The sequence below is a fragment of the Morone saxatilis genome, unplaced genomic scaffold (genome assembly GCF_004916995.1).
Source record: "Morone saxatilis isolate NCDOM2014 unplaced genomic scaffold, NCSU_SB_2.0 Contig15, whole genome shotgun sequence".
NCBI classification, from domain to species: domain Eukaryota; kingdom Metazoa; phylum Chordata; class Actinopteri; family Moronidae; genus Morone; species Morone saxatilis.
The window spans coordinates 16,994,264-17,016,956 of NW_023339707.1; the positions used below are offsets into that span (position 1 = coordinate 16,994,264).

The 22,693-nt window shown below is 38.3% G+C and overlaps 2 protein-coding genes across 3 annotated transcripts; one reads left to right on the forward strand and one right to left on the reverse strand.

Moving 5' to 3' along the window:
• Positions 1 to 1,077: 1,077 nt before the first annotated feature.
• eif2d (eukaryotic translation initiation factor 2D) lies at positions 1,078 to 10,971 on the reverse strand. The gene is made up of 15 exons (XM_035656176.1): positions 10,717 to 10,971; positions 9,800 to 9,990; positions 8,821 to 8,904; positions 8,646 to 8,736; positions 8,451 to 8,558; positions 7,688 to 7,956; positions 7,275 to 7,392; positions 7,150 to 7,195; positions 6,942 to 7,048; positions 6,670 to 6,825; positions 4,344 to 4,433; positions 3,483 to 3,578; positions 2,058 to 2,178; positions 1,380 to 1,554; positions 1,078 to 1,270 (listed from the first exon to the last, which is right to left on the reverse strand). Exons 1-15 carry the CDS (start codon positions 10,854 to 10,856, stop codon positions 1,200 to 1,202), a joined length of 1,863 nt encoding a protein of 620 aa, XP_035512069.1. The 5' UTR covers positions 10,857 to 10,971; the 3' UTR covers positions 1,078 to 1,199.
• Positions 10,972 to 13,069: 2,098 nt separating this feature from the next.
• LOC118324057 (MAP kinase-activated protein kinase 2-like) lies at positions 13,070 to 22,569 on the forward strand. 2 transcript variants are annotated; one of them, XM_035656178.1, is made up of 10 exons: positions 13,070 to 13,364; positions 16,486 to 16,625; positions 17,518 to 17,582; positions 18,245 to 18,324; positions 19,415 to 19,541; positions 20,126 to 20,201; positions 20,357 to 20,481; positions 20,868 to 20,953; positions 21,062 to 21,142; positions 21,521 to 22,569. In XM_035656178.1, the coding sequence occupies exons 2-10, from the start codon at positions 16,486 to 16,488 to the stop codon at positions 21,659 to 21,661; spliced, it is 921 nt and encodes a 306-aa protein (XP_035512071.1). In that variant the 5' UTR covers positions 13,070 to 13,364; the 3' UTR covers positions 21,662 to 22,569. The 2 variants fall into 2 exon arrangements, with proteins under 2 accessions (XP_035512071.1, XP_035512070.1); XM_035656177.1 differs by having other exon boundaries at positions 13,071 to 13,710.
• The last annotated feature ends 124 nt before the right edge of the window (positions 22,570 to 22,693 follow it).

The following is a 22,693-nucleotide window of genomic DNA, read 5'->3' on the forward strand; positions in this document are numbered from 1 at the left end:
AAAGGAATATCTTATGTTATCTTAATATAGTTTAGTTTCTTTACAGTTTCCTGATACTTCCTAAAAAATTTAGTATGCTCAACACTAAAAGGGCGGGGGACAAAAATAGCATTTTAAAATGTCGCCCCCGTCCCCAGTGGAAATTGTGCCCTTGGGTGTACAGGATCTGGACAAAACTATAAATAAGTCTTGATTGCCTTCAGGGAAACAACAGATTGGAACAAATTCTTCTTTTCATACATCTTTTACTGCTAAAACATCCTCAAAAACACTACAAACACGATAAAGACTCAGAAAGCAGATGGAATACTAGATTGGTCACCACAGAGACTGACCTCAACATAACTGAGGCTGTATAATTGCACACATCCTTAGTTAAATTTGAGTCGACAAAAAAAAAAAAAAGACCCTGACAAAAACAACCAAAATCAAATGAAGAATTATGGCAAATTCTGTGAAGTCCTTGAAGGACTTTACCGCAGGAGAAATATAGAATTTCCTTTGTTGTGGTGACTTACCCAACGCAAAATACTGCAGTTTTGAATTTTAAGAAACATTGCACAAAATACTGGCTTGTTTAAAACAGGTTTCTGTTACTTTTCATTGTATCCATGTTTCTTTGTGTTTAGTCTATTGTTTTGCACAAATAATTATATTATAATTTTGTCCCATTACCAATGTAAGGCGCAAGGCCCCTGATCCTAAACTGTTTCAGTGCAACTTCCAGGTGCCAATGTAGAAATACAGGTTAAGAATTGCTGTATTAAAAAAAAAGAAAACTGGATGTAAAATAATGATTATAAAATTATAAAACCATCCTCTCAAATGCTTTTACTACTCATAATATAAAACCTTTTTGGACAGAGCATTAAATGTTTGATTATTTTTACTAAATGTTTAATCTGATGGTTTTAAATGTTTAAATCTGACAAAAGAGTTTTCTCCAAAAGTTCTCTTCACCATGAGAAACAAATTACCTTGCAGTGAAACAATACTGGCCTGGTTTAAATGATACGATCAATAACTCTACTCTGGATTATCTCTGGGAGACAAATCAGAACAACAAGGACTAACAGCTTCATTAACCTCCAGAAGATGACAGTGACTTTATTAAATGAATGGCCGACTGTTGTTGTTGTGTTTACATACAGTAAAGCAGCTTTAAAGACATTAAATGGTTGGTGTAGCAGGTTGAAATGCTACTTCTTCTTGCCACCTTTTGGAGCTTTTTCTAGTCCTTGTATGTACTTGCGAGGAATCTGATAGTGATCTGAAATTAAAATAAAAGATTAGACAAACTGAATTTATTTGTACAAATAAAAACAAAACAAATTAAATTGTAAAAAAAAAAAAACTTCAAGTATTATAAAGTTCCAAACCTAACAGCAGATTGCCAGCTTGATGAATCTGGTTGCCTTGGATCTGGACCAGGACTTTGTCCTTGGAACCAGGAATGGGCTGTATGACAGAGCTGGCCTGCACTCTGTGCTGCAAAGCTGTGGCTACGACTGCAGGATCCAAACCGTACACTTCCAGGTTCTTTATTAGAGTCACCTACAGGTATGGAAATAATTAGAGCTAGAACAATAAATCAGCCAGGCTCACGGATGACCCGATATTTAAAGGTTGTCAAAAGTATTGATGCTTTGATTTTTCTTAAATGATACAATGCTATCATTTGATAGTATTAAAAGTACCAAGGCCAATAAACCATTTTTTATATACAAAAGAGGCATCAACTATCATCTTTTCACAGTATACTTATATTTATACACTAATATTGTATCAAAGGTTATAATTCTATTATCGTTACAACCTTACCGATACCAATATTAGCTTACCACTGACACATCTGTATCGTGTATACGTTAGCAAACAAGTAACAAGGTACTGCAGAAGAGAAATGCTCATATGTCTCACTTAGCATGTTAGCAATGTCATTGTGAGCATGTTAAAATTACCATTTAGCCCAAAGCACCCCTGTGCACAAGTACAGCCTCTTGTTAAACTCTCATATATCAGCATTAGTAGAAGAAGTTGGATGTAGAAGTTTTCACCTTCTTACTGGAGCCTCGGGACGCCACAGAGATGTCAATGGGCTCAATGTGGCCCTTCTTTTTTACGGGTGCTTGTCCAGGGAATACAACTTGATAGCACTCCTGCATTCGTGCCAACGTCCTGTGAAAATGAGATGGAATTGTTTAATCTGCAACAAAAAGTTGGATGACAGAGAGACAAAGACTGACAGAGATACTGAATTGGGTCTGCTAATCTATCCATCTGTTTATGTACAGTAATGTATAGTATATGATTACCAAATCTTCATGTCAGCTAAAGCTGTAATTATACTTCTTTCATTCACTTTCTCATAGAGAGCAATAATGTGAAGGTAAGCACTGTTAAGGGCTTCTCAAAATATACATTTTTCTTGTGTACGTGAAAAGAAAGATCTCTGAACCTTTCTTCACCTTGCCCCATGTTGTCTTAACTATTATCAATCTCTACTGGACGAGCTAACCAATCACAGTGCATGTGGTGTCCATGTGGTATCTCTTTGGCATGTCAGCATCGGAATATCAACACGACAAATACTGACAGATGTCTGAAGGCAACACTAGAACATCGATCAAATTACCTTTAAAAATAAACAGGTCAAGGCCAATCATGTATCACCATAAAATCAGCTCACCTTTAATAACTCCCAGGGGTGGAAAAAGCAACACAAGGCAGTTCTTTGCTTTTGTACGACCACTACAACCAAATCCTGCTGGGATTCTCCCACCAACAACGTTTTCCATTAGTTACTCTGCCTCAATACTGAGAAAAAGCCATTTTACTTGAGGCAAAAGGAACTTAAAAAATTAAGGACTTTGTCCTTGTTTCTTTTTTATTTTGTTTTTTTATAGCAGCACTTACAAACTACGTGTTGGGAGTGTCAGACTGCAGAGCAGCAGTATTATCGTTGCTTACAGATCAGATTTGGATTATGGGCTTGCATTAGGATGATTATTTTATCCTGCAAAGATGATGCTGACTGCCTCCACCTGGCTGCATTATATCTGTTAAATTATATAAATCGTTATTTATGATAAAGTGTTACGTCAGAGTAAATTAATACTGGGCTCTAATATTATTTCAATAATCAGCTTTACAAGACAGAGATCTAATGTCCACATTTAATTATTGTATTTTGTGTTATTGTCGTCATCATTGTGGTTATATCATCATCATTATTAGTCATTTCTACTAGTATAGTTGTTGCTGTGCACCTTTTTCTTTGTCCTTCTCTCTTTAAACTTAATTGAATAGAATTTAATCTATAAAATTCCACAGCATGTATATACAATATCACTGTATGTTCTCCACTTGTAGTCTCCCATAGGAGTGCAGATAAAATTTACCAAATCTGGCATGACTAAAGACTGCAAGCATGAGCAGATGGTCCAACAAAAACAGAATAAGAAAATAAAATGAGTCTTTACCTGCTAAAGAGGTCATCCCACTTGAGAGACTCTACCTCCTGGTACTCAGATTTCTCCAGCAAGCAGTCACAGAGAATAGGGTTTATGGTCACGTAACTGTTAAGAGAGCACAATATGGGAAAATTCTGATACGTTAAGCGATGCCAGTTCCATGAAAGATTTTATTTAATCTTTCCCATCACTCATTATCAATTTGTTCCACATGAGAAGATGCGCAATTTTCATGACCTAAAAAGAAACATGAGATGTGTCTTCAGTTTCAGAGTCACATTTAAGCATTTTAGCCAATTATAACAACATCACATGGCCTGGGGTCAGCTCTATGTCTCTTCAGTGGCCCATTAGGCTGCCCTTTTAGAACTGAACCCAGTTATGGAAAAACTGGTGGTTATATTTAAACTGAGCTCTGTGTTTCCATCAGTGTTGTTCGATTACAGAGGTTCTTCCTCTTTTGATGTCAGCTGACAAGCCTGCAGCATTTGATTTTGAAAAAGGAAATCTATTAGAGGCCATATTATGCTTTTTGGGGTGTTCCCAGCACCTTAGTGTGCTATATAGATTTAGATGTAAAAGGTCTGAAAAGTGACAAAACCCAAAGTCCACTGTCTCCCACAGAAAACACTGCCTGATGTGCTTAATTTGTATTTTTTTCTTTGTATTTTTCTTCCGTTTATCTATGACAACACAGAGAAACACAGCCCCAACCATAGGCTAGGTGACGGTTGGCTGCACAAACCAACACAGAAGTCTTCATCTTCATCCACCATCTGAGGAAGGGAAGACCCAGTGGTGCTCAAATGGAGTGTGTCGGATAGAGGGTGAAAAGAGGTGAGAAGACTCCCCAAATACAAATATACTTACTTCTTATTATTTTCATCCACCAGTTCATTCTTCTTCACATACTCTGTGACAATATTTCTCACGTCAGCAGGCAGCAGCATTGTTCCTTTCCTGCAGGGCACAAAAGCACACATAAGTTTATCAATAAATGTGCATATGAGAGAAATGCATGAAGGTATCTTCCCCTTAAGGAGTTTTTAATGCTACTGAAATGAACACAAATGTATTTATGTATTCATATATTTTATGTATTTACAGTACATAGCATAGACTAAAGTCACATACCACAGCATTTAAAGCCTAAGGTAGCGTGCAAAGCCTGTCCTTAAATGCACCTTTAAAATATACAAAACTGAACAAGAAAATGTATACAGTACAAAACATTGACATAACTAACATAAGTCCCTTCCAGACATGTTTGAAGACTTATTAAGGCTTAAATATACTTATATATACATTCGGAGTATTTGGAATTTGTGTCTGAAAAAAATTACATCTACTCCTCCCTCATTGAAAAGTACATCTATATATATCTATGAATGTGCACATATATTTCATTTCAAAGTCTCCTACTCGGTCATTGAGTCCATTTTTGAGATGGGAAGGGGAAACGGAAAATATAAGAAGCATAAAAAATTAGCTGGCCAGCTGTGTTTAGTAAGTTAGGTAAGTAGACAGATACATTTTATTGTCACCAAGGGGGAAACTTGTGTGCACATAATGTGCTTTTGTGCATGCCTCCAGAACAAGGATACATAGTGTGTTTGTGATTAACAAGCTATTCAATTTAGAACTGGAGGGGCAAAAATTCAGCTAAAATGGGCATTTTTCCATCTAAGCATCATGTATCGAATGGAGGTAGAGGGAAATTGGCTTTTCTAGGAACAAGCACTGGAAATTATGAGTAGCTAAAAATGCTGTGATACATTGCACTGGCTAATTGTAATGCAATTCTCTAATGTATACTGTATCTGTCAAATAAAGATTAAAGAACTAAAATAAATAAATGGGTTAAGGGGGTGTCCAGGGTCATGTGCTGCAGTGAGTGCAATGTGAGTGATGCCTCTGTTATTGAGATCTAAGAGCTTAGGGGGTTGGAGGACTAATGATTTTGGAAGCTCTGTGTGTAATAGGACAAACTTGTTTTTGTTGGAGACAGACAGCATGGTGAGAAAACAGGGGGAGCAGCAGAGTTCTATGGATTGAATTAGGCCTTTGTAAAGCAGTAACAGAAGGTAGGGGGGAAAAGAGGGTGCTTTCAGTTTGCAAGCCTTTGCTGGAAAATGAACCAAACCGGGTGCAATATTTACCTCTTGTTTTTGCTGGGTGGAAAATGTATATACTATATTTTTTATACCCTATGGTGACCTCAAACATTTCCACAATAGGTGTTCTTAGACATCTTGACTTGTCAGTCACAGTAGGAAAAGCACAGGCGTAAATAAGTTCAGTTTTAGAGTCCTGGTATCGCGCATTCAGGCTCACCATCATGGTGCCATGGCTCACTGGAACAATTAAATAGAACGGACGCACTGTTAATGGTATTAGTAACACCTGTGATTTTTCTATTATAGCACGTCAAAATGGCTGCTGTGAAAAAGCTCTATAGAACAAACAAGACTAAGTTCTGTTCTTTTATTCGTTTCTATCTTTTTCTATGACTGTATTGAGGGTTTTGTTGGGGTGCTTGCTCTCCCTGCCTTTTGTCGCATGGAGAGCTGTTCGGAGGTCGGAAACACCTTGAAGTGCCGACCGGGCCCTGCAGGCTTCCTTTCGTGGCCAATTTTAACCAATTGGTTCAGTTCAGACGGAGCACACTGCAGCACGGTATTGAGCTCTGCAGCTGGCTGGCAATCTGCAACAATTTGCTGTCTGTTCTATTTTTTTCCGCTAGTCGTGAGCAAATCTGGTAAGAAAACACTGATAATCTATTATAAACCATTTAAATGACATACAGTATGAAATGATCTGATTCTGATAAATGATGCATCCTGTGCTTGCCAACTCTTGATTTTTTAGTCACATTTTGTTGTTGCAAAAAAACCCTGCTGCAGCTGTCAGTGATGACGCAAAACGATTCACAAGATATCAATTTACTGATCACTATTGAGAAAACAACTGAGTGTCTATTATATAGGAAGGGGGGATAAAGGGAGTGATGTCAGCCTAAGTATAATGGAAATATTGTCTAAATCCCCTTGCAGGGAGGTCGAGGTCAGCTCTCCTAGATCTGGAAGGGATTCAGTGCCACAAATTCAAGTAAAAAGGAAACTTGTGGAGGCTTGCTAACACACAAGCTTCAATGCCCGAGTCCAGGTTAGGAAAATGCACAAACACACACACAAACCTCTTGTTTGCATCCAGAAAGAGAGGCTCCAGTCGAGCTGACACAGAGTAAAGAGTTGTGATCTCAGGTGGATGGTATGGAGTGTCTCCTTCCCCTCCATCTTGCACCGGGGCTGCTTCAACATCTGTCTCTTCAGGAACGCTGAAGTAACGCAGTCTATAAAGTATTGATGTAATGTAAAAGGAAAATCATACTGATAGTTAGTCAGAATGCAGGTGGGATGTGAGTTTGAGTCCAAGAACTTCTTAAAGTTGAGGCAGGGCTTGGCTCACTCTGGATTTTTCCAGTCCACCTCCACAATGCTCTCCACACCCTTGGTCAGTTCTTTCACTCGCACAAGGTTATGCTGCTGCTGCATGGCCTGTAGAAACTTGGACAGCTGTTAGAAAAACAAGGAATAAATGCTTACTGATGGAGTTATAAAATAGAAAAAGAAGTAGTTATATTTGTAAAATCTCACAATGTGGACATCTGATATACCTTTTTATAGCTGGATTTCTTGATATCAAGTTGCTTTCCATTTGGGCTGAAAAAATAAAATATGTTTTCAGTACTAAATTGAATTACTTATTCTAGCGCTTCTTAAAAGATGAACTGTAGTTTACCAGCAGGAGAACATGTGGTTGCGGAGAAATGTACTGGTCAGCAGAGGGAGCTCTGACTTCTTCACCTTGCTCTTGAGAGCATGGAGAAAACACTGCAACAGCAGGGCGTCCATTATCTCTGTGGAATCAGGGTACAACCTGGGTCACATCATTTTCTCTCTGAATACGTTCCCATTTCGCCACATCATAAAATCTTATTCTCCAGTTGTATCAACAAACCAACTAGAGCCTGCCCTGCAACCATTTAGTGAATGTCTCAATTTGATTCGAATCTGGGATAACGTGAGGCTGAGTCTTATTAAAAGCCGATTCAGTGCAACTGTGGTGGTAAGTACTTCAATGCCAAACCTACAACTTGAAATATTAAATTAGATTCTCAGAGATATAATCAGAGATGTGACTAAAACTGTTACCTTGTGCCATTTTCTTCTCATCCTCTTTTCCCTCCTCTTCCTCATTGTCCCTTTGACCCTTCTCTTCCTCCTGCTCAGCCAAACTCAGTTCCTCAATACCAGAACAAGCTTGATCCTTCACCATTTCACCGGGACTCTGCTCCTCCTCCAAATACTTCTCAACTTCTTCCTCCTCTTCCTCACTGACCTCATATTCCTCTCCATTCACCCCTTGTCCTTCATTCTCTGCTTCCGGTAAAGACGGAGGACCCGACTTGTCTCCAAAAGCCCTAAAGAGTGTACAAAAACACATGCACAAGGTTTATTCGACTGAAGGGCTGCACAGGGAATCCTGTTAATGTGTTTATCCATTTCCTTGCTGAGTCTGGTAAATAACCGGCTACAGCCAGCAGCTAGTTTTTTTTAGCTTAGCATAAAGACTGGAAATAGAGGCGCACAACTCGCCTACCAGAACTTGTACAGCACACTAATTAACGTGTTCTTTCTTCTATGAGAAGACTCAAGGAAGTCACTGCACCCAGGCAACAAACAGTCCCACACACGCCCCCTATGAAACCACAGCTTGTTGTTTTTACACAGTTTTTGTAAGCACAAAACAAACAAGATATAACATGGTAATTAGTGAGCTTTTAGACGTAGTATACACATTTTATTTAACCTTCAGACAGAACCAGCCTAGCCATTTCCTACTGTTACCAGTCTGTATGCTAAGCTAAGTTAACCATATCCTGGCTACATCTGCAGAAAGAGGGAAGCTACTCACCAGAGAGTATCCATGTACGTGTGGAGAACACACACTCCTCTCCCTTTCATACCCAAACCATGCATCTCTGCAGTGGACACTGCAGCAGTGCCAACTGCAACAGGAGCTCTATAATCAACCAGAGGAACAGTGTCACACTTAAATCTGTGATAAACATGTCAGAAGTCTTTAAGGGAATCTTTTATCATTACATACCTGTTGTTCACTACTGTAACAGCACAGCAGTCGCCCTGTTTCACATCTGGGAGGCCACTTGAAGGCACCACCACGCCTGGCAGCATGAGATCTTTGGGAAAACACAGTATTTGTTACTCAATATCAACCTAAATGTACAGCATTAAACATCTGTCCAGGTCTAGAAGAAACATACCTGCTCCTCCAACCAACTTCTGAAGCACTGGAGGCCATGTCCTGAATTTTGGCAGTAGAGCAGGGTAGCGCCAAAGAACATATACTGAAAAATATGACAATGCACAGCTAAAATAAGTTACTAAAAAGCTGGGTAAAGCCACCAAATGCTCAAGTTGAACGGCCAGCAGAAGGAGCCAGTTGCCCTGCAAAACCTCATGCCTTCTGCTTCCCACGGCATCAGCCTTGCCAAAACCCCAGTACATCTCACAGCAAATGTCCTCTCAAAAGATGCCCCTCGAGCGGCCAGAGAGCAGAGCACTCCATGCCTCAGAGACAGCTTAAACGATGCAGCCTAACAGTGGGATGAGAGAATGGACCAGACATCCTTTTCAACTGCCTCAGCCAAGATCTGCTTCAGTGGTGACGGGCAAAAAACAGTGGGGCTTTCTCTGGGAGGGCGGCACCAACTAATAAACATGGAAAAGGATAGTGCACCACAAACACACACCACTGTTCCCCCTCAAAGGATATTCCCCACTGTTTGTTATCATGCCTCTTTGCCACTCGTCAGTATGAGCACCATCGAACATAATGAGCCCGAAGCTCTGTGTGGATCCAGGACACGTTCACACACGTGTTTTGTAATAAACACTGTTGTTGGCAAAGAAAGTATAGGAAATTTATTTATTATTTATTCATTTTGCTGAATTTTCTGCCACTGAATCAGGCTTTCACTTTCTCCAGCACAGGAAAAGTAAAGTAAAGTAAAAAGATGTAAAAACCTGTCACTTTAAAGCTTGAAAACAGAGCCAAGAGCAGGGGCAGAAGTCTAGTTCCCTCTCAGACCACTTGAATTACAATATCCTGATAGGTTATTATGGATTTTTGGTCCAATGACACACACACACACACACACACAAAGTGTACCCCAGCTTTAAAGGAGATTTTATCCATTTAGTTTAATCTCAATTTAATAAACTTAATAACCAGGTTATTACCTGTAGGATAAAGTCGTTTCTCCAGTTCAAAGAACAGTGGGTTTTTGTGAAGAACATAAAGTGTCACAGCATCTCCCTTATGTGCATAAATCTTCACTACATTTAATTCCTCTTTGTTGGGGACCAGCTCCGAAATCTCATCAGCAGACAGTGAAGGAAAAGCAGCAGATATGTCAGCTTTGAGCTTTCTCCTAAAGGCAAGAACAAACACAAAGTTTCAGTCATTGGTTGATGTCGTACTATTAATAATTACTGCTGTAGATACAGATTGAATAGTTTTCATTAAAAAAAAATCAGTTTTCATCAGATGGCTTTCACACATGTTAAAATTAATTACTGCATACTATATGCTATATAAATGCATAAATAAATGTCTCTAATATATGGCCTGCTTGTCAAAGAAATGTACTTTTTCTCTTAAATGTTAGTGTGAAGTGAATGGTTGTGAAATATTCTGTCTCAGTGCGGTGAAACATGATACTAATCAACAGGGCTGAAGTTGCTCTTCTTAACATTGAGCTGGGTGAGAGAAGGCAGAATGAGATGTAATGTAAAATGTTAAATATTTGAAAAAGTATTCTGACTGATATTTAACAGTTTACAATAACAAACAACACAACAACAGTTAAATATTGATATGTTGCATGATGATACTGAGCTAGAATTTAAATGGATATTCAGAATAATTAACAACAACTAACTGATAAAGTGCTGGGGTGTCTGCATCTACATAGCTTCATGGACATCAACTCGAGTTTTGACTTGTTCCAGCAATGTTAGGCAAGGTCTAATATTAAGAGCTTTTCGAGCGGTTTTCAACAACCCACAACATAAACATAAAACAAACTGTAGCTCGGAGTAAATGGCGACAGGCTACAGTGTGTGCAGAGCTTGCGGCAGCAGCAGCACTGACTCACCTGTCCGATCCTTTGATTGCGGTGTTGGATTTGACACGAAACTGTCTGGCAAACATCTTCTCAGAAAATAAACAAACTACTGCGACGAATTCGGCTTGTCCTGCTGAGATAATGGAACTGTTTTCATTGTGTCGACACATACATTTTATACGCCCTCTGCAACGGCGAAACAGCCTAATATATTTCTTATATTGGCTTTACAGTAATCAGCTGTTCCTCGTTGGGTGTGATGGTCCGACACATATTTATTTCCGACGTGAAACTGTGCCGCGGCGACGCAACCGGTTCCGCAGTAAGCACATGGACGTGTAATACAATTCATATACATATAATATGAAAACTAGTTCAGTTATTTTATTACTTACTTTAATTACTTTTTTACGTCAGAAGTACCATTATACTGCTATCCCAGGGCAGGGTGCATGTACTGGAAAACGTATTGGACAACGTCTCCAAAATTAAGTTAAAGAGCACTTTATTATCCTTACAGGGTACTTTAATATCCTAGTATAAGGGCAACTTTATTATCCACTTTATTATGCCATTTATTATCTGATGGCCCATGTAAAACAGGCTGTTGACCACTCAGCAGTTAACAGCTAATGTAATTAATTGCCATAGTTACAGCAACAATGTCCTTGCTCCTTGGTGTGTTGTTAAAGGAGTAATGAAGAGACATTTAATTACCAGGAAAGAAACCAGCTAGTAAAAAGTTTTATTTGTGAGTATGACTAGCTTCACAATTGAAAATCTGAGTTTCTTTTCCCCCATTCATTTTCACAATGATATGACAGTGATTGTTTGATATTTAACAATTTCTAATGAAAGGGTGCCAACAAAGGGAGCGCTGTCTCACTCATTTGAGGAAACTCAATGAAAATGGGGAAGCAGGAGATGACAGTGATAGCTACTGCATAGTGAGTGAGTCCTGGCTCGCATTAGTCCTTAAGAGAAAACTGCATTTTATTTTGCACCTATAGCTTAGCTGACAATGGCTTTGACCATTTAATATGAATCACATGATGAACACTGTTGGTGTCTTTACATGCATTACTTGGATGGGTTGATGCATTAACTCTCTATTTGTTTTTATCACATTGTGCCTCCATGATATCCTTGTTACTGTAGCCTGACTTCTCTTTAGAACAGTCTCAAATGATGTTACCCTATGTTCAGACTGCAGGCAAATCTAGCCCCAAATCCAGCTCTTATGTAAACATTAGTTTTCAGGATAAACACGATCTCGTATGTGTTTTGTTTTTTCATGACAGTGTGAACAGCACAAATCACATGGAATCTAATCTTTTGAATTTGATTTGGCCACTTAAATATGCAATCCAGATCAAGTACAGATATGTGAGATTCTTGTGGAGAGGTGCTGACAGATGTACTTAAAGGTAACCCTTGATATCCAAAAATTCTGGATGGATGTCACAATCCCACCAGTCCTCTCCTCTGCTCGACTGGGGCATCATATTTTTCAGAACGTTTTTCTGGCTTGTGATTGACAAGTCATTCTCAGTGAGTCCGTCCAGTGCAACACAAGAAACTCAGACCAAACTGTAAAACTAGGCAGTGCGGTTACTGCATTGCGTATTTCTTGCCCCACTGTACTGTTTATCTGTAATACGAGCAAGTGTGTGAGCAGACAAGCAATCATTGTTTTCTGCTACAGACATGTATGAGTCTGAGTCTTAGTCGGAAAAACCAAGCTCTAGGAAGGTTAGACATTAGAAATTATTAGCGATACCAGTTGATAATGCATTGTGCAGAACTGATGTGTCGGCCGATTTAAAGGTCCAGTGTGTAACATTTAGGAGGCTCTATTGGCAGAAATGGATTTATTTATTTTTTTATTAGTGTATAATTACATGTATCATTGACATTGTGGTTTTGTTACCTTTGAGAGAGCTGTTCTTATCTACAAATGTTGCAGGTCGCGTTTCATGGAATCGGCATATTTCTACAGTAGCCCAGAAGGGACAAACCAAACACTTGCTGTAGAATAGGGCTTTGGCGTCTTCCGTTTGCCTGATTCCATGTGAACGCAGCATTAATCCTACACACTTGTCCTTTAATGACACACATAATACAGAGGTGCAAATAAACAGTATATTACTACAGTCTCCACTTAGCTTAGCGGACAGGTGCAGCAGCCACTTTTGTATTTTGAAGGTCGGCGTCGGTGGGGTTCTTCCCACTTTCCTACTAGGAAATTTGACTTCGTGAGGCGTCCCAGTGGAAATTTCATACTGGGAAACACAGAAATTACAACTTTCCAGTGCAAACAGAAAGCACCATTAGTGGAGGTGGTGGTAGTGAGGGGGGCGAACCCCACCCTCCTTTAACCCCCCAGGCTCGCCCCTGTCAGGGGACCGCTGCAGAGATGCTGCTTTAACGTCCACCATTTCAGCCCGGAAGTTTGCTCATTTATTTACCATTGACGTCAATTCAATTTTGATGTTAACCTTTATGTATTAACAAGTGATATCACACGGTGTGAAAGTGAAGTTGTTAGACTGTCTGGCAGTCTGTCAAGAATCTCACAGGACTTCCCGGACAGCCACAGCTGCGTGTGGAGGACTTGAGTGAGAGCGGTCCCGGCGGCTAGCGGAGGGCTAATATCACACAAGGACAACATGAGCTAGGTGGTAGCTAAGATAGTTAACTAACGATAGCTGGTGCTCGCAGCGGGGAAGACGAGATAAAAACAAAAACAAACACCGCACCTGTGGGACTGTTATCACTCATGTGTTGCCGATAGTTAACATGTCGAATCAGCACCAGCCGGCTTTCCCGGTGCAACAGCAGCCTAATGTGAACTCTGCTCCTTTCCCACAATGTTTAGTGAAACCTTTTAACAACCCTCTTCAAATCAAGAGGAATGTAATAACAGACGATTACAGTGTGACAAGTCAGGTGCTCGGGATGGGGATAAATGGCAGAGTGCTGGAAATATTCCACAAAGAGAGTGGGGGAAAGTATGCACTAAAGGTAAACATATTGTTATCTTAATCTTATTTGTTTATTTGTTACTGAACTATATAATGCTATAGATAAACTTATCAAAACCTTTGGCCTGATGTTATATATTTGGTATTTATTAGTAAATATTGCAGAGCGTACTGTCTGCAGTATTTTTACTAGATACAACTTCTTCTACAGTGGCAAAATATTTGATATTGGTTGTGACATGTTTTTGTTTGTGTGTCAGACACTTGAACCAGTCATATCACCTGTGGCAAGTGCAATGGCCTTTTACACAGTCTAGCACATTATGCAGACAACAACACTAAAAATACTCCATGTCTTTATAACTTAACCTGAGGTGGTTTGATTTTGACAAAAACAATTATGACCATAGATTATTATTACTGGTCTGTGAAATAAGAGGTGTTGTATGTTGTCTTCATTGATTTCTTACCTTCTGAGTGTAAGCGTTGTTTAAAGGCACCTTTCTCTGGCAGGTTAAATTATTGTATCTAAGCTGTCACTCTGCAGTTTTCAATTATAATATATTATTATAATACAATAATGTATACAATATAACCTTCATTGTAAACAAAACGACATTGTGAATTTCATTAATTTAATAGACACACACCCAACATTTCCATTAGTTCCCATGGCCTCTTTGCTCATGATTTGTGTGGCGTAAACAGAACCTTGCTGCTTTTGCTCATGATTTGTGTGGCGTAAACAGAACCTGCTGACAACCTCTGTGCATTGAGGCTGAGAATCAGTCAAAGAAAATGCACTCAGGGCTGAACACACAGTGTATCAAGCTGAGCTCTGAAAGTTAACAGATGTTTTCCTCTTATCTTTGATTTTTAGAAAATCTGCTTCTCATACATGTTTCCACTTTTCCTCTCCCCAGGACTGTATATGTCCCCTTTTAAGTCTCAGTTTTAGCCAGCAGGGAGAGATAAATGATTATATTACTTCACAGCATTCCTCTGGGATCAATTAGTCACCCCTAAGGCATGTGTGATACATATCCAACTATAGAGTACCTGCTCAGACTGATGCATGTGTAGTGACAGGCAGTATTTAGAGTTAGGGGTGAGCACTGCCAGGGTTTAAGAGATGGGGTCATTGTTAGCATCAGGTGTAAATTATAGATTTTTCTTTTATGAAAACCTGTAATTTTCTGGCATTTAAAAGGTCGTACAGAAAAGAGGACCTTGTCAGGGTCTAATTTCTGTCCCAGAGTTATATATTGACCAGTAGCTGGCCTCTGGTTGCCGGTCTGCCATGTTGAGGTGCCTGTTTTGAAAGAAGAGTGTTGACTTTTCCTGTTCAAATGCTGCCAGCCAGAAAGAGAGAGGGGAACATGCCTGTGTCTAAAAGTAGCTTCATGCGAGAAGCCTGAGATGACTGAGAGATTATGACGTCTGGTGTGGTACAGCAGGACAAGGTGTCATGCAGATAGTATACTCTCAGCTTTTATAGAATGACGTTTTGACATGGGTAAACAAAGTGGAGAAACTAGCAAATGACCAATCTTTTCTTGTTTGTTTAAGTATGTGATTATTCACTTGTCTCTTCTCCAGGTTACTTTGCAGAGCCACCTACTTGTGTAGCATTTTAGCATTTTACGTCAGATAGATTGTATGTCTTTTATTATTACCCCCTAGCAGCAGGAATTGCATACTGTACATTTAAATTAGTATGTTAGGACCAGTGCAGGTTTTTTTTTTAGAAACATTTTGCCAAATTTACAGGCTAAGTTTGACTTAAAGTGGACAGACAAGAAGTGCCAGTATAACATTTTGTTATTATATGTAGTTTGAGTTTGAAGTCCACTGGAAGAGTCAGATAAAGAAGATAGTAAAATTGACATCACTGAGGTTGCTACAAATTTGTGTAGTGACAATATGAAGGAGGAATCCAACTGAAAGTCAGCATGCAGTTATTTTTTCTTATGATATAAGGTAATTAATATGTATTGCAAAATTGTCCACATCTATTGAATCACTTGTCTTTGTATGGGTAATTACAGTAGTAATTTATTTGAAGAAATCAATGAGTCTAATATTTAATAAAAAGTTATTTAAATGTGAAGCTTAAATATGTATCTTACAAATTAAACACATTTTTTTTATTTCCACTATGTAGCTTAAATTATTTACGCACAATCTATACACTCTCTGGCCTAGAGCTGATTTCCAAGTAGGGCTGCAATTAGTGGTTATTTCCACGATTTTCCATCGATTCATGTTGATGAATGACTGTTTTCTCAATTAATTGTTAGAAAATGTCAGAAATTTGTGAAAATCATTTAATTTTGTCTAATGTGTCTAATTTTGTCCCACAATCAGTCCAAAACCCAAATATATTCAGTTTACCATCATGAATGACAAAGAAAATGATCAAATCTTCACACTTGAGAAGCTGGAGCCAGCAATTATTTTTTTTTGCTTACAAAATTACAATTTTGATTATGAAAATTGTTTACGAGAATTTTTTTGTCCATTACCTAACCGACTAATCCAAGAAACAGCTCTATCTGCAAATATCCGCTGTAAAATGGGGTGAAATGTCTGAGCCTCATAATCGCTGTTAAAACAAGCATTAGGGCAATGTCAGTATAGCCAGGATTCTGAGTCAGTATCTTATTCATTCTTATCCTAATGGTATCAAATGTTGCTAAATTCAAACAAAAATATGAATTTATTAAACTTTGAGCAGGTTTACATGACTGCATTTGAAACTAAAATCTCATCCCTGCTGTCTGACCTGTTCACTCTTCTGCTGTTTGTGTCTCAGATGCTGCAGGACTGTCCTGAAGCCAGACGGGAGGTAGAGCTCCACTGGAGGGTGTCACCTTGCTCCCACATTGTACCCATCATAGATGTTTATGAGAATCTCTACCAGGGCAGGAAGTGTCTCCTGATCGTGATGGAGTGGTGTGTTTGTCTGCAGGCCCCCCAACTCCCACAACACACACACACACAAAATCAGTGCTAATGATGTATGTGTGGTCTTAAAAAGTGATAGCATGTGTTGACAAAAGTATTTCCTGCCCTGGACATTGTTCATCTTTAAATGGCTCCTGGGAGTTGTGGCTCGTGTTAGTATTAGCTGCTCTGTGCTGGTGGAGCCAGCTTTTTTTTTTTTTTTTAATGCACACCAACTGAGGTGAGAAGTTTCCAGAACACTTCAGGGCAAAAAGCAATGAAAAGCAGGCAGAGGCTGCTTTGTCTGGAATTTAATAAGACAGGCGCCTACCTGATGTCTACAGCCATTTCATACATTACAGAAGATTAGAAAAATGTTCACAAAGTTGGATATGATAGGATGTATTTCATGTAATTATTGATTAATTCTGTTTGATAAGCGTGACTTATGATTGTATTTGATATTTAGTGGTGTGGAATGTTTCCAGGTATAGTAGATTTTGTTTAAGAGCTTTTTACTGTTTCTAAAACACTAATTGGCAGTTTATTGTGTTAAGAAATGTTATTTTCACTTTTTGCAAGTGGAAAAATATCTATAATTTGCAGTATGTTAATTACATTGCTTTTTTTGTACAAAACAATGAGAAGTTCAATTGACTTGGCAAAACAGTACAATGATGTTAAGTCTTTAAAGTGTAATTATAACCTTAATAAGGAATAGATGAAAGTTAGTAAAATGTAGCCCTTAAACAGACTTGTGCTTCTGCTGCCACATTTACCATCTTGGGTAAACCAAGAAACTAAACATTGTTCTTCATTAAGGAGTAACAGAATGAAAATGCCCTGATGTATTTACAGACTCATACTGCACTCCTGTCTGTTGTACTGTTTTTGTTTTCAGCATGGATGGAGGTGAATTATTCAGCCATATCCAAGACAGAGGGAATCATGCATTTACAGAAAGAGGTAAAAGGATCATTATTTCTCAAGAAAGTTAAAGTTTCAGTCCTTAAGATTTCAGTCTTAGTTGATTGTGGTGCAAGTTTGGTTTAATACCCAGGATTTAATTCCCCGGATTTTGAGTACAGCAGCAGGAAATGTTTAGTTTGCATTAGCACTAACTTAATACAGTTCTGATATGGCAGTAGAAGTAAACAGTGAAGCTGTTATCAGTAAGGTAAAATTAATAATGTTGTGGTATTTAATTGAATATTTTTAGGTTTTGGTCTGGTGTTCGACCAATACCATTAACACCTTGGGCTCTGGAAAATCATAATGAGCATTTTGTGACATTTTGTAGACACAACGATTAATTGATTTATGAAGAAAATTATCGAGATTTATTCATAATAGAAATAATTGTTAGTTACAACCGTAAGGATTACAAACAGTGACACTGAATTATATGGATGCCTTGTTTACTGTCAATCACATTTGAAAAAAAAAAATGCCAACCACAAAATACAGTCTTGTTGTCAGACAAGACAAGCCTTGATTTCATGAAAATCTAAAGGATTGTAACTTTATCAATCTCAGAATGTGCTGCTGAATGTGTATTTGAATCTTTCACCTTTCTGTTTGAACCCCATCATGTCCATTTCATTTCTGTTCACTTCCTTTTTACTCAGAGGCCTCTGACATCATGAAAAGTATAGGAGAAGCAATACATTTCTTGCATTCCATCAACATTGCTCACAGAGACATCAAGGTAATACCTCGCTGTATATATTTGAGACAGAAATTGTAATGGAAAAGAAAACTTTCAACAGTGGACTGTTTTCATGGAAAGTAACTTAAGTTCATTCTAAAGAAATAAAAGCAGTTAGTAAAATTGCTATTGTGCTCTTATCTTATACTAATAATTTAATATTCTGTGCACGTCAGAGAGCTCATATTTAATGCCAAGTAGTACAATCAGGAGAAAAAACAAGAGATTGGAGAGATATAATACAGTAAAGTCCCCCAGGCTCCTTTACATATGAAAGTCAAATTGTTTACATATGTAGATTAAGCAAGCAATGAATGGCAGCTGAAATAGACCGATTATACAGCCCCTACTGGCAAACAAACAATGCTTTCCATGATTGCTGGGAGTTTTTTCTTTAAAATGTTTGTGTTTTTGTATCTAGGTTGGGTCACAGAGCACCACTACTTTTCTTTGTCTTCTGTAGAGTGAAAGTACATAAAAAGTGCTATTTTACAAAAACAAAAATATAAAGTTATAGTATAGAATAGTTCCACTATTCTTGGAAATGGGACAAAGACCAACATACATTATACCTGTTAAGTGGAGTCACCAGATGATATAATAAGATAATTAATATGACATACTTTCCTTTAGTTGATAGTTAAGACAGACAGACACTATGGGGAGACAGATAAGGGAATAACATGTGACAGAGGTCCTTGGACGGACTAAACTGAGAACCTTATAGTTACAAGATGTGCCACCTGCTAAATGGGAGAACCAAGCATAAAATTAGTTTATTTGCAGAATGGACTTCTGTGTCTGCTTCTCTATTCGGATATTTTCAGATAACACCTTTAATAGCCTTAACCACATCTTATTGAATATTAAAGACATAGCTGGACATTTTTTAACTTAATTTGTGAATGGTGATGTTTCTTACTGACACTTACTGACTTAAGACATAAGGAAGGACATCATTATCAAAAACACAGAGCTTTTGTTTGTTTGCTGTCTATTTCAATAATTATTTTATTTTCTTGTGGTTGATGATCAGTTTTAAAAAAAAAATGTTCTCCGGACTCTTGATCACGGTAGCTGTTTCTTTCAGCCAGAGAACCTGCTGTACACCTCCAAAAGGCCAGATGCCCTCCTGAAGCTGACAGATTTTGGATTTGCCAAAGAAATCACAACGTTAAACTCTTTAGCAACACCCTGTTTTACCCCCTACTATGTTGGTAAGACCACACAACATGTGATCTTAATTATGTCAGGTTGAAGAAAGAGGATCTGTCCATGCAGACAAACCGATTGGCCCCGATGTAATTTTGTTTGTCTCACTGAACTGTGTTTAGTTCCTGCGAGATTAGACCTCCTGATGTCAGTGATAGTCATATATCACAAGGATGATCCCAGTTATACATATTTTTGTGTCTGCAAGACAAAAATCTGTGGACTGTGTGGATTTTGGCACTGTGAATTAATTACTAGGTTTTGAATCATTTTGCCATGTGCTTCTTGAAACTTTACTTGACCCAGTCTATTTGTTGAGTGCTGGCCCTCAGGGGATTGAGCATAATCATCTGCAGGCGCTCTGCCTCCTGTGGAAAGTGGCTATATTGATGTGGGTTGTGAGGTTACATCCTGTGAACTGGCTAAAAAAGTCTATATACACTACTTTAATGACCTGGTTTTTGTCTTTTTTGTTGTTGTTTTTTTTGCAGTCATCTGTCTTTTATGTAGAATTATCAAAGGCATGAAATGTGAAACAGAAGCAATTTCTTCAGTCCAATTTAAATCATTTCTCTTGACACTGCGGCAGCTCCAGAAGTTCTTGGTCCAGAGAAGTATGACAGATCCTGTGACATGTGGTCTCTGGGTGTCATTATGTATATCCTGTAAGTCAATCAGTGTGACGCCTTTTTGGTAACTTTACTTATTTTATCTTGTAATGGTGCATGGTTAACGTTGAAGCCTATCTAAATTATTGTTGCTTCTAATTATATGATCCCTCTTGTCATTAAGTGGTTTTTTTTTTCTGTCTTACATGCAGACTTTGTGGATATCCTCCCTTTTTCTCACACCATGGTCTGGCAATATCCCCAGGAATGAAAAGACGTATTCTTAATGGACAATATGAGTTCCCCAACCCAGAGTGGTCTGATGTGTCTGAGGAAGGTGAGAGGGGGGCAGGTCAGAATTTGAAATGTTTTTTTTTTATCAGATTGCACGTTTGTCATGTAAATGCTCCTTCCCTCTACTTTGTCTAATTTTCTTTACTTTCTCCTGGGAAGACACACCACACATTGTTTTTTTGTCAATTACTAGCACTCTATAACTACTCTAAACAGACAACTTATTTTTAGTAACTCCAGTTGTAGTGTTCTGTGCCCTCAAAAACAAAAGCACAGCAGCAATGCGATACCAGTGTTAAATGTCAGTCTTCTAAATGTGTCTGGAGTCATACATATTTGCAGCTACTGTAATGACTGTCAACGATAGGTTTTATGTTAGTGTAGTATGTATGAACATTGAATGATGACAATGATGATTTCCTGTTTCAGCCAAACAGCTGATCTGCCACTTATTAAAAACTGAGCCCACCGAGAGAATGAGGATCACCGAGTTCATAAACCATCCCTGGATTAATGTAAGCAACTCCCTGTAGACTCGACTTCGTGTGAGCAACTGCTGGTTTTGAAAGATGTTTGTGAGATTTGGAACACTTCCACACATCCATATTCTCTTACCACTGCAGCAGTCGGTCGAGGTCCCACAAACGCCTCTTCACACCAGCCGCGTGCTGCACGAGGAACAAGATGTCTGGGAGAAGGTTAAAGTAAGTGTTGGTGTTGTTCATATGTGTCACTTTGTTGCTACTTCTTTAGACACACAGAAAAAGCTCTTGATTTGTTTTTATCTGTTGAAAAATCTGTCGAGTGGGTTGAGCATGGATTTGTTTTGTTTTTTTTGGTTGGGGGGGCTTAAAGAAAACGGAGTGTGTCAGACAGAGGGCAAACAGAGGTGCTGCAGCAATGACCAGTATGAAAACAATAATGTGTTTTTAAAACCCCATTTGAAAGCATGTAATTATTTTACCCCCCCCCCTTGCAAGAAATGAGCTAATGTGACCTCTTTAAAACTTCATGTGCATATTGTGCATACTGTTTTCAACTTGGTTTTTTGTGATAATAGTTACGTAATTTGTCATTATTAGGAGGAAATGACAAATGCCCTGCAAACAATGAGAGTGGACTATGATCAAATTAAAATCAAAACTATTGAAGACTCGACTAATCCTCTACTCTTGAAGAGAAGAAAGAAAACTAAACACTCAGCCACACAACCTCCAAGCTAATGAAGACGTGTTAAGAGGTATTAAGTTTCACACGAACACACACACACATGCATCAAGTAGAAAAAAAGCTTTCAAGGAGAGCTTTAGGGAAGTTGTTCATTATTAAGTAGCTCTGAACATTTACAGTATGTTTTAGCTGTTTGTATTTCTTTCTGTTATTATATTTTTCATTTTAAAACATAGAATTCACCTAGGCATTTTGTTGAATGTGCTTTAATGACTATTGAACTCTTTTTATGCATTCAAAAGTATTCTGTATGTGCACTTAGGCTTATTCATATCTAGTGTATGTGTTGTATATTAGGATGTTTTTTATTATTTTGATGTACATACTCCGTGAGTCATTTGAGTGAGCTTTGTTGGGATCAACTTTCAGACTGTTTCTAGGTTGTTTTCTGTCTCTTAAGTTTTTCTTTTTTGAAAACTATTTAGCCAGACTTTTTGTCCTGAGGGTATTGTTGAGAAAGTTTGCCAGCATCATTCATATTTGTCTACTGAATGACCATTACCAGAAACCACAGCTTTTGTTTTTGTATGCTGATGTGATGTCAGAAGTATTTCTCCTTACCACAAAATAAGAGTCTTCTTGCCACATTGTGTTAGTGCAGTGTCTAAAATGTACTCACCATGTGTAGCAATAATCACGCTTGCTATGCTTATGAGAGGGGTGATAATTGTATTTGATTGAGGAAACTGTGCTGTTAACTGGACTCTTCATGCTTCTGTAGCATTCATTTTCTCCAAAGCATCAATATAAAAAGAGTAGTGCATGAACTCTGTTGTGTGAAAGACATGGAAAGAAAAGTGTATGGCAGTCAACTTTTAGACGAGATGTACGGTGGTAAATGTTGCACATCTCTACTATCCCTGTCTGTCTTTTACTTTGGATTAAATCTTTTATTATTCTTTGTGGTTTTCCGTGTTGTTTCATCAGTTATACGTCAACCATTAGCATAAAATCAAATATGTTTCCAGCAGCTTAATTGTTTCTCACTAATAAAGGATGTTTTTGGTGGCACGTCAACACAACTC